Source organism: Neomonachus schauinslandi, chromosome 9 (genome assembly GCF_002201575.2).
Source record: "Neomonachus schauinslandi chromosome 9, ASM220157v2, whole genome shotgun sequence".
In the NCBI taxonomy this organism is placed as follows: domain Eukaryota; kingdom Metazoa; phylum Chordata; class Mammalia; order Carnivora; family Phocidae; genus Neomonachus; species Neomonachus schauinslandi.
Genome location: NC_058411.1, coordinates 33,179,453 through 33,207,417, shown reverse-complemented (window position 1 = coordinate 33,207,417; position 27,965 = coordinate 33,179,453). Strand labels below are relative to the sequence as shown.

The 27,965-nt window shown below is 37.2% G+C and overlaps 1 protein-coding gene across 8 annotated transcripts in view; it reads left to right on the top strand.

Moving 5' to 3' along the window:
• GPHN (gephyrin) overlaps positions 1-27,965 on the top strand; it is a 607,453-nt gene that overhangs the window by 516,015 nt on the left and 63,473 nt on the right. For all 8 annotated transcript variants that reach the window (XM_044918131.1, XM_044918125.1, XM_044918130.1 and 5 more), the window contains 4 exons: positions 6,269-6,324; positions 11,280-11,399; positions 12,956-13,014; positions 14,269-14,422. In XM_044918131.1, the coding sequence (XP_044774066.1) occupies positions 6,269-6,324; positions 11,280-11,399; positions 12,956-13,014; positions 14,269-14,422 (389 nt within the window). The remainder of the gene's footprint in view (positions 1-6,268; positions 6,325-11,279; positions 11,400-12,955; positions 13,015-14,268; positions 14,423-27,965) is intronic.

Below are 27,965 nucleotides of genomic sequence, written 5' to 3'. Positions count from 1 at the left end.
GGATATAAGACAAATCTTTGCCACTGGGGTAAAGTAAATTTTAAATTTTTCTTTTTTACATTCTGAATGAAATACATACTTATGAAAAATACAGAAAATTAAAAAGAACATTTCAAAATTACCCATTATCTCACTGCCTAGCCACTATTAACATTTTGTGTACTTCCTTCCAGTGGGTTAAAGTGCATACTAAAATTCAGTATCACCTCTTTGATTTAGAGCTTTTGTTCTTTTACAAAAGCCATGTTCTAGGGTTTCTATTTCTTCCACCTAAATCCCTGGCCACAGCTGGTTTTCCATTTGATAACCTGTTGCCTTTCACTATAAGTCACTCTGGATAAAGAAGAGGGCCTTATGATGTGGGAATATTACTCAAGTGAACAGAGAGATATTTGAATTAATTAATTTTGGTCAATTCCAAAAAACTTAAAATACTGTATTTAAGGAAATAGTATCTCTTTTCCCAATACTAACAATAAATGGGCATTTTTTTCCTGGAAGATGATGGTAAAGAATTCAAAATGCTTGCTCACTCACCTGTCCTACTCTTAACTTCCTGCTTTCCATAAGAAAAATCCACAGATTTAAAATTCCAAACAACTCACCTGATTTAATTCCTCAGTATAATTGCAGCAAGTATTAATCCTGCTGTGCTAGTCTTATCACCTTCCCTTGCCCCACCCAACACTTTCTATAATCTTAATCTCAGTATATACATAAATACTACTACCCTGTTGCCTATTATCAAGTCTTAGACAGTTTGGTTCCATAATCAATTCTTAATCCCTCTGTCTGATTATTCTGTCAAAGATATTTCCTAGGACCTCTGAAAGTTATGCCATCTCTATAGTCTCAGTTTATTCAATCCTACCATGGAAATGTCAAAACTCTTTATTATTGAAAATACATATAGCTAAAAAGTGTCTCAAGAGGCATAAAAGGAGTTCCCATATGGCTGGAAAATGAAAATGAAAGATAGTTCTATGGTAAAGGGCTCAAGGAAGATCATTGCCACAATAAATAGTTATCTAATGGTATTCATTTAAAAATGATATAATCTTTAAATAAACAGGTGAAGAAGACTAAAGTGTTTTCTGGACATTAAAAAAAGAAGGTAGAAGTGGGAGCAACTTCAGGGTCTAGCATTAAGCATTATGAATCAGTTATATAATGCATTTGCTGCATTATATAATTTGGTTTATATTGGTTTTTATCACTTCCTTCAAATTAAATTCTACAATTACAAAAAAGAAAAGAAAACTCATTAAGAGAAATTTCTAAATGTGGGGGGAGGGGGTTCTAAGCCTCTACAGTAATCCTTGGAATCCATCCATCTTTTCTAATGGCATACTGTGGCTTACTTAATTTCTTTCCAAGCTTTAGATTCATGTGCCAACATACCTCCACTTCTGCTTCTTCCCACCCAAGCTTGTAGAATTCATCTTGAAAATGGCAACTTTTCTTTTACCTGTCTCTTTAATAGATATTTTAAAATAAATATCAGCAAGTTAGATAGATCATTATTTTTCTGTCTTTTTAAGAAATAGTGAGCCTTGTGATAATGTAAAATCAGGATTTCTGTTGTAGTTCACTAATTTTTTACTCCTTATGTTTTCTTTAAGTCTGAATTTGTCTATATTCAATTCACTCTTAGAGTGCTCTGCTCCTCAAAAAGGGTAGTTCATTAACCAGCACCATCAACATCAGCTTGTTCAAAATGTAGAACCTCAAGCCTTATCCCGACCTAGTGGATCAGAATCTGTGTTTTAACAAGATCTCCAGGTGATTTGTATGCACATTGAGGGTTGAGAAGTACTGTTATAAAGGAAATAATAAAAACTTATCTCTTGCTACCAAGAGCCTTCTATAATGTGGTTTGACTGAGCCTTCTTTAGCTAGCAATATAGAGACATGTTTCCCAGATAGAAATTTTCAGGGCAAGGTGAAGAACATAGTGTAAGTGAGCACATATTCTCTCTCCAGTCAGTGTACCTTTCCTCCTTAGACTCATTTAAGGACTCTTTCAGATGTTGGCCTTCTTGACACTCTATAGCAGGCTTGCCCCAAATGATCTCCAGCCACTCATTATTCAGTGACATTTATTTGGAGCATTTGTGCACAATATTGATATAAGGCATTTTGAGTGTAGGTGTATTTGCATGTGTCGGAAGCAGGAGACAGGAAGAAGGTTGAAGAGCAGAGGGTTTCAAAAAAGAAATAAATGGGGCACCTGGGTGGCTCAGTCGGTTAAGCGTCTGCCTTCGGCTCAGGTCGTGATCCCAGGGTCCTGGGATTGAGTCCTGTATCAGGCTCCCTTCTCCTCGGGAAGCCTGCTTCTCCCTCTGCCTCTCTCTCTCTCTCCCCCCCGCCCCCACGTCTCTCATGAATAAATAAATAAAATCTTTAAAAAAAATAAAGGAAGTGATCCCTGTATCTAAGGAGCTCATAATCTAGCTGAAGAAATAAAGCATACACATTTTTGAAATTATTCAAGAACACTTAGAAAACACAATACTAATATGTACAAATCAGTTTACAAACTCCCCACCTAAGTATTATGGAAATGCCAAATTGATTTCTTTATTCTTTTAACAAATATTTATTGAAAATCAGTGATGAGCTAGGCACTATTCTATATCTGAATTATTATATAAAATTAACCAGAGCAGTCTTTCTAAACATTCTAAAGACAGTCAATGTTGACTCACATTTGAAAACCATATACATAAACCAGCAGGAAATGGAAGGCATTCAAAATGTAGCATTTTGTGTTGAGAAATATTATTTATTTGTTCATGTATGCATGCATCCTTCTAAATAGATTCTTAGAAGCCATATTCATTTATTGAACATTTTTAATACTTCACATATTGAAATTTTATTGAATACCTATTATGCAGAAAGTGCTACGGATTCCCCTGAGACAAATAAGCAAATAATTGCAAATAACTAAAAAGCCATAATTAGGGTTATTTAGGGAATACGCTGGGGAAACAAAAGAGAAAGTAGCTGACTCTTGAAGGAAGAGGAGTCAGGTATGACTTCATAGAAAAGGTGACACTTGAGCTGAGTCTTAAAAGCTAAGAAGTCTTTAATCAGAAGGCACAGATTAAAAAAAAGGACACTCCGAGCAATGAAAGTAACATATATTATGGAGCTGAAATATGAGTCATCTTGGTATTCTCAGGGAGCTACAGTTCTAGAAATTGAGAGTGGCTAGGGCATAAGATATAAGGAGGATATGAACCAGAGGCCTTTGCACATAGGTGAAGATCTTTAGATGGAGCATTTCCACTTCATATTTCTCCTTCTCCCTCCCTCCTTCCTTCCTTCCCTCCCCCGCTTCTTTTCTCTCTCTCTCTCACACACTCACATACCCCTTCTGCCTACTTACCTTTTATTCATCCTTCATATTCAAACCAGAGATCCTTTTATCAAGGTGGCTTTTCCTGACCCTCCAGTATACTTCAGGTACTTTCATTGTATGATCTCATAAAATTATATTCCTTTCCTTTAGAATGGTTTTCATAATTTGCATTTATATATTCATTAGTGTGATTATTTGATTAATATCCATCTCCTCCACTACATCAGTGGCTTTAACCCCACCCATAAGAAGACACACATTAAATACATTATACACACACATATAACATATATAACATGGGGCGCCTGGGTAGCTCAGCCATTAGGCATCTGCCTTTGGCTCAGGTCATGATCCCAGGGTTCTGGGATCGAGCCCCGCATCAGGCTCCCTGCTCTGCGGGAAGCCTGCTTCTCCCTCTCCCACTGCCCCTGCTTGTGTTCCCTGTCTCGCTGTGTCTCTCTCTGTCAAATAAATAAAATCTTAAAATATATATATATAACATAATATATAAATGTACATATGCACACATATAAACAAAAATAAGTTTCATGAAACAATATTCATCCTTACCATGTGTGATGAAATATATTTCTATTCATTCTCATTTTAAAAATTGTTTACAAGTTTACTTTACAGTCCACCTCCATATTTGGTCCAGATTTTGAAAAACATCACAGCTGCATTAGAATAGAAACCATGTGTGCTGGTTTTACTCCATTCTGTCCCAGCATCTGATATGACACTTAAGACATAGAACACTGTATAGAAATTTAGTGAATGAATGAAAGAATTAAAAAGCTTTAAAAGATATTATTTTTAAAGTATTATCCCAATTTTTATCAACAAGAAAACTGAAGTTTAGAGAAAGGCTTAATAATTTGCTGAGGCAAGGGAAACATAAGCAAAAATGAACTATTGGGACTTCATCAGGATAAAAAGCTTTTGCACAGCAAAAGAAACAGTTGACAAAACTGAAAGACAACCTACGGAATGGGAGAAGATATTTGCAAATGACTTATCAGATAAAGGGCTAGTATCCAAGATCTATAAAGAACTTATCAAACTCAACACCCAAAGAACAAAAAATCCAGTCAAGAAATGGGCAGAAAACATGAACAGACATTTCTCCAAAGAAGACATACAAATGGCCAACAGACACATGAAAAAATGCTCAACATCACTCGGTATCAGGGAAATGCAAATCAAAACCACAATGAGATACCACCTCACACCAGTCAGAATGGCTAAAATTAACAAGTCAGGAAACAACAGATGTTGGTGAGGATGTGGCAAAAGGGGAACCCTCTTGCACTGTTGGTGGGAATACAAATTGGTATAGCCACTCTGGAAAACAGTATGGAGGTTCCTGAAAAAGTTAAAAATAGAGCTACCCTATGACCCAACAATTGCACTACTAGGTATTTACCCCAGAGATACAAATGTAGTGATCCGAAGGGGCACCTGCACCTCAACACTTATAGCAGCAATGTCCACAATAGCCAAACTGTGGAAAGAGCTGAGATGTCCATCGACAGGTGAATGGATAAAGAAAATGTGTCTGTGTATATATATACACACACACATTGGAATATTACTCAGCCATCAAAAAGGATGAATACTTATCATTTACATCGACGTGGAAGTGGAGGGTATTATGTCAAGCAAAATAAGTCAGTCAGAGAAAGACAGTTATATGGTTTCACTCATATGTGGAGTATAAGAAACAATGCAGAGGATCATAGGGGAAGGGAGGGAAAACAGAATGGAAAGAAATCAGAGGGAGACAAGCCATGACAGACTCTTAACTACAGGGAACAAACTGAGGGTTGCTGGAGGGGAGGTGGGTGGGGGGATGGGGTAATTCTATATATACTGTATATAGAAAAAAAATGGTTAAGTTTTTACATCTCAATTCTGAAAGTGTTTCTTCTGATTTAAAAATAAATAGTCAATGGAAATTGTAATGCACAGCTGCCTATATATTATGATTTAGAAATAGCATTTTGGCCAATTATTTAAAAAAAAATGCTGTATTGGGAATTAAGGGACTGTGTTTTAGTCCTAGGTCTACTACTAACAAGAACTTGTCAACCTAAGTTCCTTCATTCTGTGACTCATTTCCTTCAAATGTCAAATGTAAAAAAGAAGATATGTTCTTTCTACTCGACGGTTATTATGAAAATCAGACTGGGTGAAAAATAAGAAAATAGTATGAAATAGCTTGAAATTTGTAGAAAATGGAAAAATATGAATATAAATAGTAATATATCAGTATAGATAGATATATCCACGATAGTGTATACATACATCACAAATATATACCCATAGAAAGGGGGGTATTTATTTGAAGGACAGGCTAGAAGAAATAGTTCTATTTAAAAAATACAAGTATTTGGGGTTCCTGGGTGGCTCAGTCATTTGAGCTTCTGACCCTTGTTTTCAGCTCAGGTCGTGATCTCATGAGTCATGATCTCATGGGTGGTAGGATCAGCCCACATCAGCCTCTCAGCAGGGAGTCCGCTTGAAGATTCTCTTCCTCTGCCACTCCCCCCACTCTCACATGCTCTCTCTCGCTCTTTCTCTCTCTCATTTAAATAAATTAATCTTTGAAAAAAATTTAAAGTACAAGTATCAAATTATGGAGCAACAGGAAGACCATCTCCAGTGACACCAAGAAACAGCATGATTAGAATCACTTCTACTGGTACTTCTGAATGGTGGATACAAAGATCAAACCAGTAGTAATAACGCCATTATCTGGTCTAGGAGATCAGAAAAGTATTCATTTTCCTGAAGCTTTATCTGATCATTTGAGTCAAATTTTAAAATTCCAACACTAGATCCTTATTCCTTGCTATAGGTCCATTTTGATGTTTGTTCTTGGTTCTGTTCACCTCACAGCTGCTGATGGTCCAGGAGATCGTTTCATCATTGGGGAATCCCAAGCTGGTGAGCAGGTGAGATTCATAGGCCTGAAAGGCCATGAAGATTTCAGTTTCATGGACTTTTAGCATTGAATTCTAACCTTCTACCATCATTGTAATGGAAATACTAGAGATGAATTAGACAGGTTATCAAAGAGATTAAAGGAGGTTCCCATGAGAAAGAGCCAAAATAATTATTTTTTAACTGAAAGAAATCTGCATCTTTTAATATACAGCATGGTATTTTCGGTATGTTTCACAGACATACCCCACAAACATTTTCCAGTCCTATGATTAGATAATTCTTTCTTCCTATATAAACATTAATGTTCTGAATAGATCTATAGTTTCTAGGTGATCTTCTCAGACTTTTCTCCAACCTGTGTTACAAACAGGAAAAATTAGAAGAAGCCAATTATTTAACCACTCAAGCTAATCACTTAGATTAGCTTTCCTCACTAGGGCTAGCCATTGAACAGGTATATATATATTTCTATTAAGAAATGAAGCACTAATGGGCCATAGAAGTCCTCTTATTTAATGCTTTTGAGACTAGTAATTGGCCATTTAATTGGAAACAAGTGGAAAATTATTTTATATTTTTAAAATAAATGTAAGTTTAACTTAAGTGAACATTTATTTGTCAATAATTTGATGGAGAGCTAATACTTTTATTTTAACAAGTATCTACTATTTCAATTTCTATCTGGCCTTTCTTACATAAATCACACCCAAAAGCACTTACATGATTTCCTGTTTTGGTCTTTAAAGTGGAAAAAAAATTAAGGACATTTGCAAAGTAAGTATAGAATCCTTCTAGATTTTTATTGTGTTTTTACAATTTTTACAGCTACTTTACCCACACTTAATTTGACAGTTGTTTTTGGCAAAATGTTTTAATTGAGTTTTTCCAAAGGTTTAACTTAATTTTTCTAGGAAAAAAAAATTTTTTCACACTCATATGTCATTAATTTATGTAATATTTATTTAAATTACATAATTCAGTAGCAACTGCTGCCACACAAACTGGCACAAACAAGTTTGGGAAGAAACTCAATTGAACTGTAAAGCAGTACTTTACAATTATACAAGAGTCTAACAGCCTCAAACTTAAACAGTGCTGTAAGCATCTTTATGGTTAAGAGGAAATAGAGAGCATATGTTAATCCAGTGAATTTTGAAGGTTGGTTAAAAGAGCTCTTGCCTTATTAAATAGAACCGGAAGAAGACCAAGATACTTTTTTCCTCTGCTACTACCCAACATTCATAAGCATTATAAAAAAATAAAGGAGGATATGAATGAATGAATGTGGAGGTTTGGGCAAAAGCTATGTCTCATGCCTTTTCTTCCTTGGCTTAGTATGTACTCCCATATGTACTGAAAATATGGAAAAGTTAAGGACATATATAGGAGAAGTATGGTGCCCATGTTGGTGACCCCAGGATGAGGCTACCTCATCCCTACATCCAAGCATTGAAGAGAACTGTGGATAGATCTCTGAAGCCAAGCCTGGCACTATAGTGATTAGGTGCTGTACACAGGCTGATTTAAATCCTCATGACTGTTTTCCTGACAAAAAGAACAGCTAGGCCTGGGTCCCTTTTTTATAAATGACTTGTATTATGACCTCATAATTTACTTGACTTCTTGATATGTATTTCAATCAGTGTTGGTTATCTAAAGCATCCATTTGTATAACAAGGCCACAAAGTACCAATTATTCTAGGTCTCTGGTCTTCAGTTGAGTCTATCTAATAACACTTATCAAACATACCTACTATGTGTACCAAGCACTGTGTTGGGTTCTAGGGATATAAAGTAGATTAAGATATGATTTCTACTCTTAAGGAGTTTACATCTAGTGAAAGAGACAGAACAACTAAATATATTAAGTGTTAAACTAATGCTATCAGTCATGTACTGTGCAGGACAATAGGGAGGTTGAGCATTTCATCTTAGCAGGATTAAGAAAATAACATTGGAGCTGGACCTAAGAGGATTTTACAAAAACAGAAATGAGAAAAGTGCATTCCAGGCCAAGAGAACAGTATAAATCAAGACACAGAGGTGTTTTTAAAAATTGCATGGAGTGTTTAAGAAACTGCAAATAGTTCGTGGTAGTCAAAGCCTAGTATAAATAGGTAGATAGGTAACAGATTAATAAGTGCCTTGTGGTCTTCTTAAACCTTATTTACTAGTTAAGACTTCCAACTGTACTAGAGAACTAGGAACACAAGAAAAGTCATGAAACTTAAAAGTTGCTAACTTCTTGTAAGGTCGATGGGAAAAAAAGATGAAAACTATACAAGAAAATGGGGTTTCTCTTCAAATTATCTGTGATGTCCTTTATCTATAACTAAGGTATCATACAGACTTTATAGCAATCTCAGAGATCTTAAAAGAGCCAAATTGCTCACTTATTGAAAGTACATATGCTTGAGAATTAGGTGCCATTGCATACACTGAGATAGTGATTTACAAAATGCTTTTATGGTGTACCAAAATATTTGACTTTAAATCACTTATAGTTTGGTCCTATTGATTAGCACTGGACACTGTCAAAGAAAATATTACATGATTATAAAGTGCTGTCATTGGGCAAATTTCAAAAAAACCCAACACCTCCATTAAGGAAAAATCAAGATTTTAACCATTTTTACTTTATATGAAACATACAAGGTATAGCAATAAAAAAAGAATGAGTTACTCTTAAAGAATTGTTACTCTTAACAATCTAAAGGAAGTACTTCATGTATTCCTAGAGTTTTTCAACTGATTCCATTCAACTGAGGTTTATATGTTTACTCTAAGTGGATATATATATATATATATATATATCTCCAATAATATCTTTTACATTGGCTCTCATCTAAGTGAGCTGGTAGGAAGTCTTCACATATCAGATTTACTAATCTTAGAGAGGAGTCAAATTTTTTGTTCAAAAATCACACGAAAACACTTCTTAAGAGTTGGTTTAAAACAAGTAGAGAAAATTACAGGTACAACCACAATAAAACTTAAAGTAAATTTACAGAGTATGGTACATTGAACCTGACTAAATTGAGGCAGGGCTCCAGACTAATACACTTCAGCTTAAGAAGCAACTGCCCTGAAACTCACTTTAGGATTCGCTTTCTGCCTTAGCCAAAAAGGCACTTTCAGCAAAAGAAGGGCCTGTTTAGACCTATATTAAATATCTTTGTTCCATAGGCTCTAAAGATAGTTTCAGCATTAATACCTCTATTAAAAAATACATATATCAAAACTAATGCTTTTCATCAAAAATCACTGCACTGCAAAATGGCCATCTATAGTACATTAAGAGATGTCCTGGACAATGAGTAATATTGAGGTTGAATTTTCTTTTTTAATTTTAATGCTTTGGGCCCTAAACTTTTCATATGAAACCCTATGCAGCATCTTGGTAGAAAATTACATAAAAATGTAACCATTCCGAAAGCCTGGAATGTCTTTTATTCAAGTAGCTGAATAAGGAAATATAAGATACATAGCTCAATGCCAGAGCTGATCCCAAGAATCTCTTTTGTCAATAGCTGTGGGAGAAAAGCAGGGAGAACACTGGAGTTTTAAGCCAAGAAGGATGGAATACTTCATGTAGTTGTCACCTAATGAGATCATACATGTTCATTCATTCATTCTAGACACCAACTTTGTGCTAGACACGTTCTAGGCTTTGGTATGAAAGAAATAAATATTTCTGGAAAAGGAGTGATTAAAGGGACTATATCCAAGAAATAGGTTAAGGGAAACAAACAAAGGAATGTTAAGCACCCGGGTACTAACAGTGACACTCCATTACCAACCACCTCTAGGTCTAAAGGGGCAAAGGGAAAGAGTGGTACCTGGACCTGAGGAGATTCATAGCTATGAGATAGGGCCACCCAATAGGAGTTGTGACCCTCAGTAATAAAGATGATATAGCCATCACCAAACTGCAGCCCAGCAGGGAAAGAGCAAGCAGAATGAAAACCCTACTTTTCCCTTTGTCTTACCCTCTAATCTCTTGTTGACCACTCCCATTGGTTGAACCTAATCAGAAGCCAGAGTGATGGGAACCTGGATGAAGCAGTCCATAGAGGTCAGCCTTCTGGGCCATAGCACAGGATAGAAAATGAAGATGTGATCTGGAGAGGCAAACAAAAAATAAGACAAATCCCTGTCTTTGTAGGGCTTATATTCTAGACTTTAACAGTGCACTTAACTCTGTATCTAGTATAAATTGAAGGGTTTGATAATTTTAAACCTATCAAATAGATCTTACAGAAATATGTTTTTCTCTATGCTGAGAGAAGTTTGCAGGTCAGGTCCTGGGGTCAGTCTCCTGTACCATCTGTATGACAGCTCAGATAATGAAAATCTTGGATATAGTGTTTAATCATTACAGACACTGGAATCATTTTGAATTACTTAATTACATTTTCTAGACTTTTATTATTGAAAGATGAACTAATATGTTTTAAAAGATTTTCAAGTGAAATAATTAAAATGATTTTTTACTTGCCTTTATTAAATCAAAAAGTTTAGTTAATAAAGTACTACAATTCTTAAATGTCAAAACCTGAGTAAATGACAACATGCTAGTTTTTCATAATTGTCTTTCATAAAATCACGTTGTATGGCATTTTTTTTTCTTAAAGATACTCAAATCACTTTACATATAGATATTAAGAAAATTCACATTATTTGAGTGAAACACAATAGTGACAATTGTAAGTGACAGTTCTTCAAAAGGAGAACAGGGCACCAAGAAAGACATCTGTCTAATGGTCATTACCATAAATCAAGTTAAAGCCTCTTTGGTGTACATGCACCTGTTTGTGGGTAGTTTTAGTACATTGGACCAATGTGAATAAGAGTATAAGATTTTCCTTTTATGGTTTGTTTCTAAAAATAATACATCTCCTGCAGACTTTTCCTTTGCAACAGCAAAGTAAATCAATTCTTTCTTACATGTTTGTATTTTCAGCCGACTCAGACAGTAATGCCAGGACAAGTCATGCGGGTTACAACAGGTGCTCCAATCCCCTGCGGTGCTGATGCAGTAGTACAAGTAGAAGATACCGAACTAATCAGGGAGTCTGATGATGTACGTCATCACCAGGTCTTACTGCTCTGTTCCTATGGCAGTATTACAAACCATGCCCATTTTCTGCAATGTTTATAAGATTAATCCGGTTGGGTTGGGTTTTTTTGTTTTTGTTTTCTCTTTTGTTTGTTTGTTCGTTTGTTTTGGTAATGTTCGGATCTTACATTGTAGTGTATGGGTCTCCAGTATATAGGAATTGCCTTATATTTGAAAATCTTTTGTTACAGGAGCTGTTTTTATGATCATTACTGTAATTTTAACAGAATTTGAACCACATTTGATCCACAAAATTTCACATGCAAATAAGGAAGGAAACTCAAATAGAACAGCAGAGATATTAACTCAAATAGAACAGCAGAGATATTAACTGTTGACATACCTTATAGCTGGGAAATTTGTTCATCAAGACTAGTTTCTGATAAAATGTGAAGGAGAATTTAACAAAGAATGCTTGGGCAAGTTCTTGAATATTACATTAAGCCAAGCATTTGAACCAAATAACCCTTCAACTCTGATTTTCTATAATTCAGAAAAATCTTTGCCATCAAAGGACAGCCTGGAAAACTTGAATTTATGCCAGTGCCCCCTCTCTAGTCTACACTAAAGGCTCCTGGGAATTGTCTTGGTCTAAAGGGGCCTTCATCTTACTGAAACTAGTGGCAGTTACTGGAACCAGAGGGTCAACCACTAATAAAAGAATAGTTTCAACTGATATTTTAATGACTGGCTATCTTAACTTGTTTTTTGAAGTAGTTTAAGATATTTTATGTCTTAAAAGCTAGAGCTAAAATAAATAACATTCTTCTGGGCTGCCTAAATAGTAAAATTTGGGCATGCTGAGAGACAGCCACTTCTCTTGATCTGGGATTGTCTTTTCAATCACTTTCCCACATGTAAGGCTTATAAAATTCAACTCTTGGCATACAGATCACACTGCCTGCTGTTAAAACTGTCCAACAGATTTATTGGCATCAGGGAAGCCAGCAAAGCATTGAAATCCAGAACACATGCATCCACAGACTCTGACAGATGACAAGACACAGTTCCAGTGTCACAGCCCATAAATGTAAAATTAATGATCACCATTAATTTACAGACACCTACTACCAGGAAAACCATAAGTCCTTCACTGAAATTTCTGCAGATATTTGGGAAACTTGGCATGATTCCTGGGAACAGAAGAGACAGGTTATCTCCAACCACATTCGATGTATCTATTAGGGTAGCCATATAGATACATCTTTTATTTTCCCTTGAGAATGCTACTTACAATATAAGATCCAGTATTTGAAGTGGTACATTTTTTAAAAGCATGAAAATTATGAAGAAAATTTTTATTTATTTACAAATAAATTTATTGGCATCAAACCTAGTTTTTCAGAAACCTGTGATAGAAATTTATCATGTTGAAAATGTGTAGCAAATGGTTGTGTTTCTCTATATTTGTATATATTCTGGGACCTATCTGATTATAAAAGCATCTCAGTAGCTAAATTGTATTAATCAAAATTCTGTTAGATTATTCTGTTTGAAATTACATGACTTGCTTATTATAGGGCACTGAGGAACTTGAAGTGCGAATTCTGGTGCAAGCTCGACCAGGCCAAGATATCAGGTAAATTCATAATGTATAGAATGTATAGCCAACTTTTGTTTCTACATGATCATAAAGTCAAGAGAGCATGGCTATTGTAAATCCACAGCTCAGGCATTTAGCCATTAGTGTTCAGGACTTTAACAAGTAGCAAAATGAATTTTCTTAATTCTACAGCTCATGTCTACTCTGCCTACTTTTTCATAAACATAATAAAGGCAAATGAAATAGTCAAAAGCAACATGAGAAAGAAGTAAAGTCATCCACAGTTAATCCTACTTCTAGATAATCCAAAATTATCCACCTCCACCCCTAAGTACTCCAGAATTTGGAATCAACACAGATAATCCCAGAGTTGAGTTTTTATGCAATTAGCTGATAGCCCCTCCTCCCCTGAGTACCAATAAGAATAGAATAATCTGCTATTCTTTATATACAAAAATGAGACTACTGTCTTAACATAAGGAGTGCATATATAAATTATTTTTCTTACATTGGAATACGTTTGCCCTGATCCCATCAATACTAATTTGCTCAAATGTGCTTATAACAAAGCTACAATTCTCACATCCCTATGGCAAGAAGCCAAGCTGAGTGGACTTCTGTGGCCATAGACCTGGGCCAGCCTAAGTTGTCCAAATAGAAATTACCCCTGTGACTGTAACCTCATCAATGTTATTCTCCTCATCTCAAAGCTAACATGCTATGGACCTCTTATCATTAATGCCACTAGATATTTTCATATAAATTCTTGCCTTATATCAAAGAAAGTTTGTGGTTGGTATTTTTTGACTGTAATGTAGTACAAAGCAATTTGTAAAATAGTTTTCAAATGTGAAATAACAGAGGCGCCTGGGTGGCTCAGTCGTTAAGCATCTGCCTTCGGCTCAGGTCATGATCCCAGGTTCTGGGTTCGAGCCCCACATCAGGCTCCCTGCTCAGCAGGAAGCCTGCTTCTCCCTCTCCCACTCCCCCTGCTTGTGTTCCCTCTCTCGCTGTGTCTCTCTCTGTCAAATAAATAAATAAAATCTTCAAATGTGAAATAACATATTCCTCAGCAATAATGGAAATCCTATTTCTCTCTTCCATTGTGTGATTTAAATTTTTTTATTAAAAAAGCATAGATTTTTTAGAAGCTTTTTATTTTATTATTCTGTTCCTGCCTCATCTCTTGACTTTTTTCTCTTCTTGAATGTCCTCCTTCTTTGACACTAAAGTCAGTTGAGAAAATATTATTCTTAATCACTCTGTTTATGGTTCTGCTTTGACTTTCAGACCCATCGGCCATGACATTAAAAGAGGGGAATGCGTTTTGGCCAAAGGAACCCATATGGGCCCCTCAGAGATTGGTCTTCTGGCAACTGTAGGTGTCACAGAGGTTGAAGTTAATAAGTTTCCAGTTGTTGCAGTCATGTCGACAGGGAATGAGGTAAAAAAAAAAAAAGCGGGGGGGGGAGGGTGAAGGGGGAAGTAATTGGACTTTCAGGTAAAAGTCTTTTTGACTTCTGTGTTGTAAATAGAACATTGTGGATTATAGATTTTACCACATACCTGTAACAAGGAAATAATAAATTGGCCTCAGGATAGTTCAAGTACAGAAGATAAGAAGGAGGAAGACTAGAAATTACATATTGAGAAATGTTCCCTTCCATTGATTAGAATAAACTATTACAACCAATGACCTTTCCACACACTCAGTACATATAAACAAAGAATGTTGACTGCTAGCTATAGATGTTCAACTATGCAAATTTAGTGCTCAGTCTATTAGGACAATGAATTCTACCTACCCTGCTGAGATGATGGGCCATCTCTGTGTGGGAAATAAATCAATGAATTGGGATACAGTGGTTAGCCCTTCATCTTCCTGGAAGTTCCATGTGATCCTTAATCACCAGGAGGAATTTGATAATCTTTTCTCTTTTTCTCCAAAGATAGCATCTCTAGTGGCATGCTTCTCAATATGTCAAATGTCATTTCAGCCCTGATTTAGGATGGGGATTTAGTCAATCTTTCTCTGAAAACTTTTGAAAAATTTCCTGTTCCATGTTTTGCTTAGGTTATACAAAAAGTCAGAGGTTCTAATCAAACTGCGAATATTGAAAAATGGATCTGCTCGTAATTCAAAGCCTAAAAACAGAATCAGAAACTATTGAGATTTTTTTTAGACCGTTAGACCTTACTATTTTTTAAAAGATTAACAGGATTTCTTTTTTTTTCTCTTTTAATCTCTAATTTTATTCTGAAAATAAGCCATTTATTTGTTATCATTATTTTTAACTTCTTAAAGTCTTGGAAATGAACATTTTCAAAGGTCTCTCCATTACCCTTATAGTTCTTTTAGAAAGGGCAAAAGAAAAGAATAGAGTATTTGTTTCGCTAATGGAGAGATGAATCAGGATTCTATACCCAATATAGGTGTACTGGTCATTCCCTAAAACTATTGATTGACCCAAAACATTCTTTTCAATTGATCTACATAGTGAAGATTTTAATATCCCTAGGACCAACTGACACTGTTTAGCATCAGAAAGAAATTCTAATAAACTGGTTGACTTAATGAACTATTCTTATTTGTGATATATTTATATGCTTTTTGCATCTAAGTGAGTTCATGGGGGTTGGGAAAGCTAAAGAGAATGAGCAAATTCATAAATAACTAGTTATTAGGCAATTTTGTTTAAGCTATATTTCTTGTATTCTTCCTGATGTTTTTGTAGGGCTGGACTATAGTCTCACCTATCCTTTTTAAAGCTATCATACATTCTGTATTTAAACTATTTGCTAGTGAAAAAAAAGTGATGGGGTAAGACTAGAGATGATACTTACATCATGGAATCTAAGGAAGAATTTGTAGTCCTAGTTTCCTGCCTCCATAGGCTTGATTATCCTTGGAGGGGCTTTGATAGATGCTATTTTCTGTGGCTTACTGTATTTATCATAGCTTTCCAAGGGAATAATGTTTCTAAATCTCTAAATCCACATTCTAAAATAATGTTTCTAAATCCATAATCTCTGGTTCCATATAGCTCGGCATTCCTTCCCTATTTCCATCCAAGGTTAGCTGTTATTATGACTCTCTGTGATTGTATAGTTTAGCTCAACAAATGTTTGTTGGGTACCTCTATGCCAGGCTTTATACTGGAAAATGGGGATAAAAGAAATGAATAAAATATAGTATCTCTTTTGAAGGCTTGAGATCTTAGATAGACAGAAAATAATAGGAAAAAATTATTTATTTTCAGAGAGGCCAAAAGAAATTACACTTGTCTGTTAAAGTGGCAAGTCTATAATTTAGTCAGTCACAGCTCAAGCTCCCCTTAAGTGCTAACTGATTTCCCCTGATATGAGTAGCTTCACATATGTCCACTTTTGAATCCAGTGTGGTATGATAGTAAGCAGAACAGTGGCCTGGGGCAACCCAAAGAATGCCGTACAAGATGTCTGTGTATACTGTCTTTAAAACCCGCCCAGTATTTTGTGACTACATGTGTTTATTTGGGATGAGGGAATTATATCAAAATTGGGGAGGTACAGTTGTGAACTAAAACTAATACAGAACAGTCGATGTAGACATTGGTTTGTTTCAACAAACTGTGTATGTTAACATTTAGGTAATACCATCCAGTAATTACATAACTGTGGCATACATTTCCAACCTTGTGTATTTGTTCAATAAATATTTATTAAGCATCTATTACATGTTGGAATGCCCATCAGGGATTATGTTAACTAAAATCAGACTTATAAGATGTGAATACACTGTATCATGAACCAGTTTATTTAAAAGGATTTGAACAGGAAACTCAGTGTCCAGCAGGGCTGCATCAGACTTTCATCTTCAGTGGAACTAGTCCTCTTAGTCATCTACACAGCCATCCAAGAGCTATTCTCTTTTTTCTTCAAGTGACATTTAGGTGCAAGGGAACAAGAATTATACTGGGAGAGTATAGGAGCCACCAACTTAGAAGCATATCCTACGTAAGAATCAATGTTTCTTGGGGCGCCTGGGTGACTCAGTTGGTTAAGCGACTGCCTTCAGCTCAGGTCATGATCCCAGGGTCCTGGGATCGAGTCCCACATCGGGCTCCCTGCTCTGCGGGAAGCCTGCTTCTCCCTCTCCCACTCCCCCTGCTTGTGTTCCCTCTCTCGCTGTGTCTCTCTCTGTCAAATAAATAAATAAAATCTTAAAAAAAAAAAAAAAAAAGAATCAATGTTTCTTATAACAATCTTAGACAGCTTCCAGGGTCCCTATGAGGGAAATGTCCAGATACAAGTGTCACCATATTCACAGAAGCCCGAAGCTGTCACTTCCCACTAGGTATTTATAGTTCCTTTATAGTTCCTTCTAGTCCATTTGCAAGTTACCAATCACAGATTATTTTTGCCATAAGAAATGCTGCCTAGTAACAAGCTGACATTTCATCTTTATCAAATTTCTAGGGAAACAGAACTAGAAAGTTAACCCACGCTCAAATTTGTCCTTAGAGATGGAAAAGGGTTTTGTTAACTCTTTACCCTCACATAATAGGATGCATTGGCTGTAGAAAATTAGAAAATAATAATAAAACTGACTACAAGCTATTCTGCTTTTTATCATCACCATGCGCTGGCAATTCTAAGCAAAGTCAGTGATAAAATATGCTGCACTGGGGCAAACCATTTCCACCACCCCTCCCCATTTAGTATGCTACCATACTGATGCCAGGCACTGTTCTGACTGCTCAGGATATAGCAGCAAACCAGAAAAACAAATTCCTTATTCTTACAGAATTTATATTCCGATGGAGGCAGGGTAAGGGAGATAGTCAATGAACAAATAGTGGTAAGTGGTATGAAGAAAAATAAAGGATAAGATGATCAAGACTCGTAGTAGAAGAAGTATATGCCAGATATTACCTGTTGAAGCCTACCCTGCATCAGCCCTTTCATACTCTCCCCTATACAATAAGGCTGGAAGGCTGAAAACCCAATTTCCTGGGCTCTGTTTCCAGCTGTGGTCCTGTTAGGTTTTGTCATTGGAATGCATTAACACAATATTAGAAGTTGGAAAGAAGTTAGCAGAAGTATAAGCTCCTCAATCCTCAGTAACATCACTTTCCCCCAGCAGCCCTAGGGACAGTGGTGACTTCCTGATCGTTGGAGACACACTTTTCTCCTTTTGTTTCTCCAACCCTCTCAACACATTTGTAACCAATTCCCTGTATTAAATCCTTTTTTCTTCCACTCCTCTTCATATGAAATACCTAGATGATTTGGTTTTCCTTTCCAGACCTGAGTGATAGAGTCTTCTGTTTTATATAGGGTAATCAGGCCTCACTGATGAGGCAAAATTAGAGTGGAAATCTGAAGGTACTAAGGGTGGTGCCAGCCATGTGAGGGAAATTGAGTTACAAGCAGAAGGAACAACAGAGACAGAAAAACCCTGAGGTAGGGTGTATGCTTGTCATGTTTGTGGCTGAAGTTTAGAAGGAAAGGAGCAAAGTAAAAGGAGATGAGGTTGGGGAGATAACAGAAACAAGACCATTTTATTCTAAATAGTTTTGAGAAAGGGAAACATAACATGAAACATAACGTGTCTTAAATTTTTAAATGTTTACTCTGGCTTCAATATGGCATGGCATATAGGAGAGAAAAGGAAAAAAGCAGGGAGACTAGTTAGAAGGACATATAATATCCAGCAAGAGATTTGGACCAGAGTGGTAGCAGTGGAGATGGTGAGAAATAATAAGGATATATTTTGAAGGTAAAGCCAACAGGTTTTACTGGTGAATTCAAAGTAGAATATAAAAGAAAGTGAGGAGTCAAGATAAACTCCCAGGATTTGACCTGATCAATTCTAAGGATAGTTATCACTTACCCAGGTGAGAAAAAATTAGGCAGCAGAAATCAGGCTTCTGTTTTGGACATGTTAAGTTTGATATACTTGTGGAGGAGGAAAAGATGGTGGAGGAGTAGGGGACCCTATTCCAACTGGTCCCCTGAATTGAGCTGGATATCTACCAGACCACTCTGAACACCCACGAAATCAGCCTGAGATTTAAGAAGATATATCTGGATCTCTACAAACAGAACATTGCAGGCGGTTGGTTTCGAGGTATGAAGCGGGGAGCTGTGATTCCATGGGCAGATATCGGAAGATAAACGAAAGGGGGGAGGGAGCCTTTGGGATCCTGCTTCCCGCACTGGGGACAGGGCACAGACTCGCAGACCGGTAGCAGTGGGGAAAGGACTTTAGGGCAGCCCCCCAGACTGAACCCTGGAGCTGCAGGGTCGTGCATGTGAACTGAGGGCAGCTGGCGGTTTTAGAAGCACAAAGGGCAAAAATGTGCCTGGACCTGGAAGCGACAGCTGAGAGCACTGCTAAGGGGTGCACAACCCAGGACACTGCAGTTTCTAGCAGCACAGACAGAAACGGAGATAGTGTGGCCTGGAGAGCTCACTGAAAAACAGACTGCAATCTCTCGATCTCTCTGTTCTGAGGCAGAGGGATGGAAACAGTCTCTTCTGCTCTGAGTCTAGGAAGAGACTTGGAAAGCCCCCAGAGAACGAAAGCCCCCAAAAACCAGTTTTCACTGAGCCCATCCTCCCCCTCCCCCACAGGGGGCAGGACAACTCTGCCCAAACAGGGTTGCCTGAGTAACAGCGACTCAGGCCCCTCCCCCAGAAGACAGGCTAGGAGAACAAGAGGCCACAACCCTAAGGTCCCTATAAAACAGGTGCATCTTGCTTGGGTTATGGTCAATAATTTAGACTCTGTACATTCCCTCAACCACCCCTCAACAGAATGACTAAGAGGAGGAACCCCCAAAATAGGAAAGACTCAGAGACTGTGACTTCTGCCACAGATTTACAAATGGATACAGATATAACCAAGATGTTGGAAATGGGCTTCAGGTAACAGTTACGAAGATGATAGCTAGAATGGAGAAATCAATTAATGGCAACATAGAGTCTCTAAGGGCAGAAATGAAAGCTGAACTGGCAGAACTTAAAAATGCTACAATGAGATCCAATCTAATCTAGATACTCTAACAGCTAGGTTAAACTAGGTAGAAGAACGAATTCATGATCTAAAAGACCAATTGATAGAAAAGAAGGAAAAAAGTCCTGGGAGAAACAGCTTAAAATCCATGAAAACAGAATTAGAGAAATAAGTGATGCCATGAAATGTTCAGTGTCAGAATTATTGGGATCCCTGAAGGGGTGGAGAGAGAGAGGACTAAAAGACATATTTGAGCATATCATAGCTGAGAACTTCCCTAATCTGGAGAATGAAACAAACATTCATGTCCTAGAGGGAGAGAGGACCCCTCCCAAGATCAAGGAAGACAGACCAACGCCCTGGCATGTAATAGTAAAACTCGCAAATCTTAGAAACAAGGAAACCATCTTAAGGGCAGTTAGGGGGAAGAGATTCTTTACGTTCAGAGGGGGAAACATTAGAATAACAACGGACCTATCCACAGAGACCTGGCAAGCCAGAAAGGGCTAGCAAAACATATTCAGGGTACTAAACGAGAAGAACATGCAGCCAAGAATACTTTTTCCGGCAAGGCTGTCATTTAGAATGGATGGAGAATTGCAGAGCTTCCAAGACCGGCAGAAACTGAAAGAATATGTGACCACTAAGCTGGCCCTGCAAGAAATATTAAGGGGGGTTCTATAAAAGCAGAAAGACCCCAAGAGTGATATAGAACAGAAATTTACAGAGAAAATCTATAGAAACAAGGACTTTACAGGCAACAGGATGACAATAAATTCATATCGTTCAATAATCACTCTCAACGTGAACGGCCTAAATGCTCCCATAAAATGGCACAGGGTTGCAGATTGGATAAAAAGACAGGACCCATCCATATGCTGTCTACAAGGCACTCATTTTTTTAATTAATTAATTTATTTATTTGAGAGAGAGAGAGAGAGCGAGAGAGAGAGCACGAGAGAAGGGAGGGTCCGAGGGAGAAGCAGATTCCCCGCCGAGCAGGGAGCCCGATGTGGGACTCGATCCCAGGACTCCAGGATCATGACCTGAGCCGAAGGCAAACACTCAACCAACTGAGCCACCCAGGCACCCCTACAAGAGAACCTAAAGATACATCCAGACTGAAAGTGAAGGGATGGAGATCCATCTTCCATGCCAACGGACATCAAAAGAAAGCTGGGATAGCAATTCTTATATCAGACAAATTAGATTTTAAACTAAAGTCTGTAATTAGAGACACAGAAGGACACTATATCATTCCTAAAGGGTCTGTCCAACAAGAAGATCTAACAATTGTAAATATCTACACCCCCAACATGGGAGCAGCCAACTACATAAGGCAACTATTAACCAAAATGAAGAGTCATATTGATAATAGTACGTTAATTGTAGGAGACCTCAATACTCCACTCTCAGCAATAGACAGATCATCTAAGCAGAAAATCAACAAAGAAACAAGAGCCTTGAATGACACATTGGACCAGATGGACCTCATAGATATATACAGAACATTCCACCCTAAAACAACAGAATACTCATTCTTCTCAAGTGCACATGGAACTTTCTCCAGAATAGACCGCATACTGGGTCACAAATCAGGTCTCAACCGATACCAAAAGTTTGAGATTATTCCCTGCATATGCTCAGACCATAATGCTTTAAAACTGGAACTCAATCACAAGAAAAAATTTGGAAGAAATTCAAACACTTGGAAGCTAAAGACCACTCTGCTCAAGAATGTTTGGGTCAACCAGGAAATCAAAGAAGAACTTAAACAATTCATGGAAACCAATGAGAACGAAAACATCAGTCCAAAACCTATGGGATACTGCAAAGGCGGTCCTAAGGGGGAAATACATAGCCATCCAAGCCTCACTCAAAAAAATAGAAAAATCCCGAATTCACCAACTAACTTTACACCTTAAAAAACTAGAGAAAAAGCAACAAATGATGCCTAAGCCATGCATTAGAAGAGAAACAATTAAAATTAGAGCAGAAATCAATGAATTAGAAACCAGAAACTCAGTAGATCAGATCAACAAAACTAGAAGCTGGTTCTTTGAAAGAATTAATAAGATCGATAAACCATTGGCCAGACTTATCCAAAAGTAAAGAGAAAGGACCCAAATTAATAAAATTATGAATGAAAGGGGAGAGATCACAACACCAAGGAAATAGAAACAATTATTAGAAATTATTATCAACAACTATATGTCAATAAATTAAGCAACCTGGAAGAAATGGATGCCTTCCTGGAAACCTATAAGCTACCAAGACTGAAACAGGAAGAAATTGACAACCTGAATGGGCCAATAACCAGTAACGAGATTGAAGCAGTGATCAAAAAACTCCCAAAAAACAAGAGTCCAGGGCCTGATGGATTCCCTGGGGAATTCTACCAAATATTCAAAGAAAAAATAATACCTATTCTCCTGAAGCTGTTTCAAAAAATAGAAACAAAAGAAAGCTTCCAAACTCATTCCGTGAGGCCAGCATTACCTTGATCCCCAAATCAAGCAATGACCCCATCAAAAAGGAGAATTTCAGACCAATATCCCTAATGAATCTGAACTCCAAAATTCTCAACAAAATCCCAGCTAATAGGATCCAACAATACATTAGAAGGATCATCCACCATGACCAAGTGGGATTTATCCCCGGGATGCAAGGGTGGTTCAACATTTGCAAATCAATGAATGTGATAGAACATATTAATAAGAGGAGAGAGAAGAACCATATGGTCCTCTCAATTGATGCAGAAAAAGCATTTGACAAAATACAGCATCCTTTCCTGATTAAAACTCTTCAGAGTATAGGGATAGAGGAACATTCCTCAAGTTCATAAAATCCATCTATGAAAAACCCACAGCGAATGTCATCCTCAGTGGGGAAAAGCTGAGAGACTTTCCCTTAAGATCAGGAACACGACAAGGATGCCCACTCTCACCACTATTGTTCAACATAGTACTAGAAGTCCTAGCAACAGGAATCAGACAACAAAAAGAAATAAAAGGTATTCACATTGGCAAAGAAGTCAAACTCTCTTTCTTCGCAGATGACGCGATACTTTATGTGGAAAACCCAAAAGACTCCACCCCCAAATTACTAGAACTCATACAGCAATTCAGTAATGTGGCAGGATACAAAATCAATGCACAGAAATCAGTTGATTTCTTATACACTAACAATGCAACTGTGGAAAGAAATATTAGAGAAACAATTCCATTTACAATAGCACCAAAAACCATAAGATACCTCGGAATAAACCTAACCAAAGAGGTAGAGGATCTATACTCTAGGAACTACAGAACACTCATGAAAGAAATTGAAGAAGACACAAAAAGATGGAAAAACATTCCACGCTCCTGGATTGGAAGAATAAACATTGTTCAAATGTCTATACTGCCCAGAGCAATCTATACCTTCACCGCCATCCCGATCAAAATTCCAATGACATTTTTCAAAGTGCTGGAACAAGCAATCCTAAAAGTTGTATGGAATCAGAAAAGACCCCTAATCTCCAAGGAAATGTTGAAAAGAAAAACAAAGCAGGGCGCCTGGGTGGCTCAGTTGGTTAAGCGACTGCCTTCAGCTCAGGTCATGATCCTGGAGTCCCAGGATCGAGTCCCGCATCAGGCTCCCTGCTCAGCAGGGAGTCTGCTTCTCCCTCTGATCCTCTTCCCTCTCATGCTCTCTGTCTCTCATTCTTTCTCTCTCAAATAAATAAATAAAATCTTAAAGAAAAGAAAAGAAAAACAAAGTTGGGGGCATCACGTTGCCTGATTTCAAGCTCTATTATAAAGCCGTGATCACCAAGACAGCATGGTACTGGCACAAAAACAGACATATAGACCAATGGAACAGAATAGAGAGCCCAGATATGGACCCACAACTCTATGGTCAAATAATCTTCAACAAAGCAGGAAAAAATATGCAATGGAAAAAAGACAGTCTCTTCAATAAATGGTGCTGGGAAAATCGGACAGCTATATACAGAAGAATGAAACTCGATCATTCTCTAACACCATACACAAAGATAAACTCAAAATGGATGAAAGACCTCAATGTGAGACAGAGGAGAACATAGGCAGTAACCTCTTCAACATTGGCCACAGCAACTTCTTTCAAGATACATCTCCAAAGGCAAGTGAAACAAAAGGGAAAATGAACTTTTGGGACTTCATCAAGATTCTGCACAGCAAAGGAAACAGTCAACAAAACAAAGAGGCAACCCACTGAATGGGAGAAGATATTTGCAAATGACACTACAGATAAAAGGCTGGTGTCCAAGATTTATAAAGAACTTCTCAAACTCAACACTCAGAAAACAAATAATCAAGTCAAAATGTGGGCAGAAGATATGAAAAGACACTTCTCTGAAGAAGACATGCAAATGGCTAAGAGACACATGAAAAAATGTTCATCATCATTAGCCATCAGGGAAATTCAAATCAAAACCACATTGAGATACCACCTTACACCAGTTAGAATGGCAAAAATGGACAGGGCAAGAAACAACAAATGTTGGAGCGGTTGTGGAGAAAGGGGAACCCTCTTAACACTGTTGGTGGGAATGCAAGTTGGTACAGCCACTTTGGAAAACAGTGTGGAGGTTCCTCAAAAATTTAAAAATAGAGCTACCCTATGACCCAGCAATTGCACTCCTGGGTATTTACCCCAAAGACACAGATGTAGTGAAAAGAAGGGCCATATGCGCCCCAATGTTCATAGCAGCAATGTCCGCAATAGCCAAACTGTGGAAAGAGCCGAGATGCCCTTCAAAAGATGAATGGATAAAGAAGATGTGGTCCATATATACAATGGAATATTACTCAGCCATCAGAAAGGATGAATACCCAACTTTTACATCAACATGGATGGGACTGGAGGAGATTATGCTAAGTGAAATAAGTCAAGCAGAGAAAGTCAATTATCATATCATTTCACTTATTTATGGAACATAAGGAATAGCATGGAGGACATCAGGAGAAGGAAGGGAAAAATGAAGGGGGGGAAATCGATGGGAGAGATGAACCATGAGAAACTAGGAACTCTGAGAAACAAACAGGGTTTTAGAGGGGAGGGGAGGGGGAGATTGGTTAGCCTGGTGATGGGTATTAAGGAGGGCACGTACTGCATGGAGCACTGGGTGTTATATGAAAACAATGGATCGTGGATCACCACATCAAAAACTAATGATGTATTGCATGGTGACTAACATAAGATAATAAAATATTAAAAAATAATAATAATAATACAGGTGGGGGGTACCTGAGTGGCACAGTCAGTTAAGCAGCTGGCTCTTGATTTTGGCTCAGGTCATGATCTCAGGGTCCTGGTATCAAGGTGTGTAGGGCTTGCACTCAGTGAGGAGCCTGCTTTGGGATTCCCTCTCTACCTCTGCCCCTCCTGCCATCACTCACGCACCTGCACATGTGTGCTCTCTCTCTCTCTCAAATAAATAAATAAATAGATCTTTAATAATAATAATAATAATAATACAGGTGAATCAAAGTGGAATTCTAAAAAATATTTAGGTAATCCAGAGGAAGGGGGGGAAAAAAGGAAAGGAAAAAAGAAACAACAAAAAAGAACAAACAAAATATAAAATGGCAGATGTAAGCCCTAACATATCAATAATTACATTAAATATAAGTGGTCTACCTTATTTGTAATACCCAAAACTGGAAACAGCAATAGAAAGACATGAACTGTTGCTACATGCAGCAACCTGGATGGATCTCAATGGTATTATGCTGAGTGAGGAAAAAAAAAATCTTAAAAGTTTACACATGATTCCATTTATATAACATTCTTAAAATGACAAAATTATAAACATGGAAAATGTATTAGTGTTCCCATAGGTTAGGGATGGAGAGGACGGAGAATGTGACTATAAAGGGATAGCATGAGGGATCTATCTTTGAGGTGATGAAACAGTCCTGTGTCTTGATTTGAGGTGGCAGGTTACAGAAATCTACATATGTGTTGAGGTGGAAAAAGAAGTATACATATACCTTACACCAATGTCAGTTTCCTGGTCTTAATATTATTCTATAGTTATATGAAATGTAACCATTGGGGAAACTGGGTAAAGGATACAGAGACCTGTCTGTACTATTTGTATAACTTTCTGTGAATATATAATTACAGTTCTGAATGAGCTGGTGTTAAAACAATTTTTCTTTATAGATTTATTTATTGGGGCACCTGGGTGGCTCAGCTGGTTAAGCGTCTGACTCTTGGTTTAGGCTCAGGTCATGACCTCAGGGTTGTGAGATTGAACCCCACATTGGGCTCCATGCCAGTGGGGAGTCTGCTTGTATTCTCTCTCTCCCTCTCCTTCTTCCTCTCCCCCTGCTTATGCTTGTGTGCTCTCGCTCTCTCACTCTCTTGCTCTCTCTCTAAAATAAATAAATAAATCTTTAAAAAAACTAATTCATCTTGTAGGGGAGGAAAAAATATTTTTTTCCTCAAGCCTTTTAATGTCTCAAGTTCTAAATTTTGTTACCCCTATAACAAAAGACAGATTAGCAAGAGAAAAGACATACACATTTATTTAATATAAGTTTTATGTGACATAAGAGCCTTCCTAAGAAAACGAAGACCTGAAGAAATGTTAAACATGAACCTTTTTATATTAGGTTTGATGAGTGGAAAGTCATGGAAAAAGATAATAGGATAAAGGGTATGAGGAAAGTGTAGTAAACTGAGGGAAACAGCAAGGCTTGTTCATTCAGATTCCTCTAGTCCCTTCATCTTCAGAGATAAGAATGCTCCTTTCCTCCAGGCATAGGGAGGGCACCTCTCACGTGAGGGTTTTATGACCTGCTTAAGGAGAAGATCAGAAAATCCTTCCTACACATGCCATTTCTCAAATTCCTTCAGCATGAAACATCCAGTGTAACAGTTGCCATATTTTGGGGTAGCATGTCTTGGACCTCATCAGCCTCTTTTCACAGACACATTCCATATCATCATTCTCAGACTTAGATGAACACAAATTTTGCTATCTTGTAGCAAAACCAGGAAAGGAAATTGAGAAGATTAAAATTAAACTAGAATATTGTTCTAGTATAATTTCTTACATACTATTAAAGTCAGTACAATTTTTAAACCAAGATTATCAAATCAGTCTAATTTGTACAAAAAGGCATCATAATAGAAATAGAATGTGGACTTTTTTTCAAATACAGTTTGTAAACCTCTGTATTTATAAACCAAATTCTTAAATTATGTTTGGAAGGTCCAAATGTTCTTTTTTCTTATAACCCAGTAACCAAGGCAATTAGTTTAACTCTCAATTAAAACTTTTTTCCCCAGAGTTTAATCAAAAGCTATTTAGAGTAAGAACATGCTCCATTAGAGCTTATAATCTGACCTTTCTCCCCTCTCTTTGTGTTAGATCTGTTTATCTGGACTGAGTATTTTTTTTTTTACTCTGCATATTTCTAAGGTGTGTCCATAATGACTAGAATTGGTTTTTGATCAATTAGGGAATTGAGTTTTGTAGAAACAGGAGAAAGAAAAGTAGGAATGTATAAGGGAGATGCTTGCAAGGGATATGGAAAGAGTTACCACTATAAAAGTCTAATTATCCTCCCTTTGCAAAGAGAGAAAAGGTCTTAGATGCAGACAAACCCATTTCAAAACATAAAAAAGGGAAAGTGAGTCATTCTAGCCAATTTTAGGACCTTTGGTAATTCAATCAAGACCATGGGATTAAATCCCTGAAGAACAGAAACAAAGAAGGATGTTTCTTAAAATAAACTGATTTCTTTTTTTTTTTTTTTGGTTTTTTTTTTCATTATATTATGTTAATCACCATACATTACATCATTAGTTTTTGATGTAGTGTTCCATGATTCATTGTTTGCGTATAACACCCAGTGCTCCATGCAGTACGTGCCCTCTTTAATAACCATCACCAGGCTAACCCATCCCCCCACCCCCCTCCCCTCTAGAACCCTCAGTTTGTTTCTCAGAG